Source organism: Coregonus lavaretus (genome assembly GCF_964263955.1).
Source record: "Coregonus lavaretus genome assembly, contig: HAP1_SCAFFOLD_838, whole genome shotgun sequence".
Taxonomy (NCBI): domain Eukaryota; kingdom Metazoa; phylum Chordata; class Actinopteri; order Salmoniformes; family Salmonidae; genus Coregonus; species Coregonus lavaretus.
Genome location: NW_028159861.1, coordinates 215,517 through 222,211, shown reverse-complemented (window position 1 = coordinate 222,211; position 6,695 = coordinate 215,517). Strand labels below are relative to the sequence as shown.

The 6,695-nt window shown below is 40.5% G+C and overlaps 1 protein-coding gene across 1 annotated transcript; it reads right to left on the bottom strand.

The window, feature by feature from the left end:
• Nucleotides 1–433: 433 nt before the first annotated feature.
• LOC311122367 (homeobox protein Meis1-like) lies at nucleotides 434–6,276 on the bottom strand (the record flags this gene model as incomplete). Its single annotated transcript, XM_084196732.1, has 6 exons — nucleotides 5,577–6,276; nucleotides 3,815–4,035; nucleotides 2,722–2,863; nucleotides 2,347–2,397; nucleotides 1,597–1,647; nucleotides 434–577 (listed from the first exon to the last, which is right to left on the bottom strand). Coding segments are annotated over exons 1-6 (621 nt in total), but the record flags the coding sequence as incomplete, so codon positions are not given.
• Between the last annotated feature and the right edge of the window lie 419 nt (nucleotides 6,277–6,695).

The window sequence follows — 6,695 nt, the reverse complement described above, 5'->3', positions numbered from 1 at the left end:
GCTATGCGTTTGGCCTCTCCTCAGTAGCTGCGTGATAATATAAATGTACTGATAACGTTTCGTTTTGATTAAAAAATAGAAGAGAGGTGGTGAGAAGGAGGAGGAGGAGGAGGAGGTGGAGGAGGAGGAGGAGGGGGAGGAGGAGGAGGAGGAGGAAGAGAAGAGAAGGGAAAGAGGGCTAAATTAAAATGGACAAGAAGCAGGTCAAATTTATGGCGATGCTTTCTCAGGCTAATCTCCCCAGGTCGGTTCCTGGATCAAACCTTAATGGGCCAATAATGGATACATTATACAGAGAAATTTTCATTCCGACGGAATCTAAAACGGTCTTAATCATATGCAAATAACAGCGCCTCGCGAAGAAGTGACCCAGAAGACACCACACTGAATATTCCCAGTAGAGAGAGAGCGAGAGAGAGAGGTGTGACATTACCTGATCAAGAGGCCCGGATGATCTTGTTATTTCCTCGCTGTCTGATTTTGCTCCTTCTCTGTCGTCGATAACCAAGTCGATGGGCATCTTTCCCTTCAGACAGCTGATGTACCGGTGACAGAAATTGTCACATAGTTCGTGTACCTATAGAAAAATATAACAGAGAATAGGAAAATACAAAAAAAGGACAAGAAGTACTGTATATCTGACACATGCCTACAACTATAAAGCTACAAGCCCCTTTGGACAAAATGGTCCAAAAGGTTTGAGGCATGCATGCGGTGTTGTAGTGCGCTCCCACGTGACCAGCCGAATCCAGAAATATGAAGTAACTTTATTTTCCCATAGCAAAATTGAGACTTCAGCGAAAATTGACAATGACAAGAAGACTCGCGGTCTACAATCTAGTAAACACCCGTGTTAAATGTATCAGTGCCCCAGGTTGTGTCCATTAGGGAGGCGGTGAGGTGACCCGACTGATTGACATTTAAGGTAAACTGTTTAATTTCCTCCAGTTATTCCGTTATCACTACCTACCCAACCCGGTGCATGTCGCGTGGTCATACCGAGGACGGTGCATGCTGTATGGGCTAAATGCATCGCTACACTTTGGCCTAGATAGGAGCAACAACGCTGCTACAACCTGAAACGACCCTTCTGTTATAAAATAATTTGAATGTTCTTAAAATAGCCCAACACTAGGCCTACTGAAAGTTAATTAACAATCATTTTCAACTGATCAATTTTGTGGACAGTGGGCTACCATTGGTAAAACATATCAATATAGCATATAAAAAATGACCTCACTAATGTCACTCCAATCTAGGATACAGCGGGCAGCTTCTCTGGGCCTTTAGCATTCTCCAATACCTAAAGCGCTTATAAAATACTTAAAGTTCTATAATTCATTCACCTTGTATGTCATTTCCACCAAAATAAACTATTAGCTCTCACATAGAGATTTGGGCGCGGATATATCCGCTCCATGCAGTTGAAGCAGTTTGCGTCGTGATTAGGCTACAACGGCGGAAGAGAAATAGGCCCCATGATTGATTTTGACACTAATTATAGCCGACTCGAAAAATACATTTATGCAAATGTCGCCCATAGCTCTGAAGTGTGACACGGCCAGGCAGCAACAGGGAGGTGAGCTGGGATATTACCTTTTCCAACTCCAGAAGATGAAACCGTAAAACTTGAATGGCTTGAATCATCTGAAAAATTTAAATAACAATAAAAAAAGATTAGCTTGTAAAATGTCCTAATATGAAATAGGCACATGTTTCTTGATAGGGTATAAGAAACTACAATGGAGAAAATTATTCATGTTAAATTGGATTTTGGATTTGGATTTTATGTCGAGCTGATATTCAACATTATAAGCGTACAATATTACAACATGGGCTAAATCAATCAGCCATAATATAAGCTATCCCAGACATAAGCATTAGATAGCCTACATTACAAGTGAAAACTATTAGTATAATAACTTTTCATCGAGGGAAAAGTAGTCCAAATCCATTTGACAGCTTTCTAATGCGGCCCTCAAAAGATGGTTATCTGCGGTGACAACCGAGGGCTATCATGAAATCAAACAATCCGGATTGAGGAACAAGAACCTCCAATCGTTTTTTTTGTGTGTTTTTTTTTGTCATTTAGCAGAGCGACTTACAGTTAGTGAGGGCATACATTTTCATACTGGTCCCCCGTGGGAATCGAACCCACAACCCTGGCGTTGTAAGCGCCATGCTCTACCAACTGAGATACACGGGATAAACTTTTTGAACTAACAGCGTCTCACGCTCTGAAACCGTGACATAATATGCAGGCAAGCCCTGATATGCTGGATAAAGCCAGTTGTACTCTTAGTCCCTAACCCACTCCTTGTATAATAAAATCAATGTTTGTCTTACCAGGTTATCCAGTTCTGGATTCGATGAAAATAACGGCTTTTCTGCCCGAATCTAAAACGACAAAATCATGAACACTTCAATACTTATTGGCAGTATCCGTGAGAAAAGAATCATGTGTTTAATATTAAGATAATGTTCCCAATATTGAACATTGTGTAAAACATTAACTACTTTTAATGGCATAACAAATACTATAGGCTACTTCTAAACAATGCATGCTTCAAAACATTTCCAATGCTAAACTTTACAATAACATTTAATTACACTAACAAAATACCCAGTTTAAAAACATGGGCTTATTCTTAGCCACACACATCTATAATCGGATGCGTAATGTAGCCTATGGTAATATACGCGTAACGTTTTTTCACCGACCTGTTTTGCAAACACTGCTATATCTTCATTGAAAGATTCCGATGAACAAACGTCTCCTCCCGCGACCCCAGGCTCTCTGGGCGTGCAAGTCGCTAATTCACATTTCTCAAAAATCAGTGCAAGCAGGGGGAACAGTGGGTGCCTGCATGGAATCAAACACAATAGCAAATGTCACTGCAGAGAACAAGGCCGGGGTCAACACGGGTTCTATAGGCTACTCTCAACAACTAGGCATAGCCCTGGGAACTGGTGATATGTGCATACTGTTTTATGTATAGGGTTTAGAGTCTATTAGTGCAGAAAAATATTCAAACAATATAGTTTTTACTGACAGATAATTGTGTCAAATGATTTCATTAAAATTAACTTGTTGTGCATCACTGTACTTTCTCCTAGGCCTATAGGCTAGATCTGCCTTTGTCTTTGAAAATATCAAAAACTTTAATATGTGCACTTTGTTCCGTTTTGAATATGTTAGGCCAAGGTCTAGAACTTAAGACAATATGTCACCATACATACATCATGCTTTGGAATTTTAATTAACTAATCTAAATTAATGTAGCGTGTGCATAATTTTGGGTGTCTGTTTTATGACATAAAACTCCTCGAAATGTGCCATATAACATGACCACTGCACACCATTTAGTTATATTAATGTGCAGTAATCAATTACAGGGCCAATAAAGAATAGATATCCTTGTAAAACTACAATAAACTAATTCGATTTTTAATTTCTAAAACATATAGCCTAAAATGTGCTGCTGCACATAGTTGCTATTGGTCTAAGGGTCACCACGGGTGCATAATATTTTGTGTAAGGAAATATTGTAGCCTATATTCTGAGTACATAAAACACTTTGTGCCAAGTGATATAAATCAACACAACTTTCGACAAGAAATTATTCGCACAAAAAAAGTTCCAAAACAACAACAATTCCCAGGTAACAATCCCGCGTGTATTATACTTTTCCCAACCGCTCTTCACCGCCTAATAAAATACACACTTTCAACTCCAACAAGAAAATCAACCAAAACATATGAAATCCCATACAAAGTTGCTCATATACAAGCTCCATAAGCTACAGTCACCTACCCGTATATCTGGTCTTTATCTCTCTTCAGGGCGTCGTTGACGGACGAGCCCATGCTAGGCGGCATGGCGTTGCTGTGGGCTGTGTGCGGGTACTGGTGCGAGTGCAGCTGGGGGCCGTGGTTGAGGTGGACGGCCTGCATGGAGCGGGCACCGTGCGGGTCGCCGTACATGGTGGTGGGGATGCCCACCCCGTCCATCCCGTAGTGGGGCAAGTCTTCGTACTGTATACACAACAACAACACAGTTTCCTACTGAAAACAATGGGTAAATAGTAGGCTACCAATGACTGAATGAATAAAAGGTTAGTTTATCGAGGTTGGCCTAAGTGACCTTGTTTATATTCAAGCATATAATATCCCTAAAGTTCAACTGTAGCTCTAAGTGTATTTTAAATATTTACACCAGCATATAAGAAATAGTAACAAAATAGGCGTAATCTCGTTAAAACATTATTCCATCTGATCTTAATTCCAAAGCTATGCTACTAAATAGCAAAAACTGAAATATATCAGGGTCCTAAAACGGATGAAAAGCATGCATGTTTCGGCCTGTGTGTATTTTGAATACATTGAATGTAGGCTTTCACAACATCTAGTCTCGTTAATTGCAGTGTTTGCTAATTTTAGAGCATCATTATAATTGTTAAACATTGGTTACTATGTTATATTACACACCAAATACACCATAATTCATATATTTTAACAAACGCAGTTAAATTGATGTTTCTGTTTCTCATAATGATGATAATTGAAGATGCCTACTATAGCTAGGACTTTTCATGATAATGTAAACCAAGTAATTTGTAGTTTTAAATTGTCTACATATTTTCCATCCCCATACGCCCATAATACATGTGTGCCTGAATATGCCTTTTCACATAGACATACAACATTATAACACGTTGTCTAAAAGTTAAAACAACATATATGTGGGGTCTGTTTCTTTGACGAATTAATGAGTGATTTTAATGATGTATTTATTGTGGCCTCTGAACGTGGCAGAGTAGTATAAAGACTACCATTTAGACCCTAAAATGTGGAGAGGTGCAAAGAGAACCCGCGTAGTGGAACTGCTGTAGTGCCTCTCTCCAACAAGCAAAAGGTATTTGACTAAGTGTGATCTCTATTTTACAATTGTTTACTTTTCATTAAAAAAATTCTGCCATCTAGTCGAGTATTCCGGGGGTTTAAGCTGTATATAAAATCATATGTCATCACATCATGACTAAAATTTGCTTTATTAGCATATGCAAATACTCCATGTTTTTACCCAAATTACTCAATTAAACGTTATCAGGCCTGCTTTGTAATAAACTATAAGTGAGGATGCAATTCTAGACGTTAATGAATTATGACCTCAAAAAACACTCAGACACTCAAACCTCAAAAGGTTTGATTAATTACAAAAATGACAAAAGTCATGTAAACTCGACTTTGGAAGTATAAAGGCTTTGTTTTTTGTCCCATTGCTCCTTATTTCTCTTCCAGTAACAGGCCTGTCAAGACTAATCTGGAAACAGCAGATAGGATGACACTTCTAATGTCCCTAGTCGGGGCGAAGCAGCAAATATGTGGTTCCGTGCGTAATATCGTGCCGAAGATGCAAAACTGCAAAACATGGAATTCGGTCCACCCGAGTCGTGAAGAAGAAAATAAAGTTTCGCCGCGAGCGTCTGTCATTGGCCACGTTACCGTGTTCATGGCTTTGCATTTTCACACAGTGAAGTTACAGTTAAACTTTTCGGGATAGTCTTGCTACGTACCCGCTGCGCCATATCCCTCCTCTACTCCCGCTCTTCTTCTCTCCTTTCGCTTCGGATATATCCCCTAAGAGGCCAGGGTGAAGAACAAATGAAAACGCAAATTCCAAATGCGAGATCTTTCAAGAATCCGTATTTCTTGCAAGGGAAAGGCAACGATGAATTCAAGCCAGCCCTCTTCAGCTCAAGTTCAGTCCAAAGCAACGGCGAATAGGGCCTCAGCTATCCCCAGGGCAGTGGCATAGGGAAAGAAAACCCAGTCTTATTTTCCAAAAAACAGTATGAAAATACCCCTCAAAACAAAACTAGCGAAGTCTCATGGCTTTTTGCCACTCCGCCTGTCAATCAAACGCCGAGGCTTGTCAAAGTAGCCCGGAATGAATGATGATCCGCGGCGCGCTTCCACGGGTTAGCACACCTAATGTGAATAGTCAAATGCACACAAAAAATTCAGCTCACTCGTTTTTCTTTTGATCACTCTCAGCTCCTGGGTTGATTTTTTTTTTTATGCAAAAGCACTGTAAAGGAGATCAGGAGGAGGTGGGGTGATAATTCAGGCTTAGTCTTTCTTAAAGGAGCAGCCCTCGATCGATGCTGCGCTCAGCCGCCAACTCCTCGTTGGTTTGTGTACAATGGGTGTCAGTAGTTGTGAAACGCGACTGAGGAGTGGATATGGACCAGACTGCCGAAACCCGGAAGTAGTGGTGGCCATAACAGGTCGCGTTTTACACAATGCGAATGGGCTATATCAAGTCGCGCGGAGAGGAGGGGGTGTCGTGGGAGGACCTTCGAAAGCTCGAGCTGAGCAGTCAGTGGGTATTCCGAGCTCCTGTCTGTTTGTGTTCTAGGCTATAGGGAGAATATCCCTCAACCTCAACCTATGGTGGTGTTTCTCTGGTCAAAGCCATGCATTCATAGCTTTAGTCTCGGCGTGTGAGATATCAGCCTGGCTCTTGATAGTGCAGTCTACTCTAGTGTAGTGTGTGTTTGACTCATGTTTTTGTTTTTTTCTATTTACAAATGTGGATTTTCCAACTAATCCCAAGATTAAGATTATCGTCTCAGGACTTTGATGCCATTCCAGATTTTAATAATCTGAAAACTAGTAGGCTACTAGTAGAA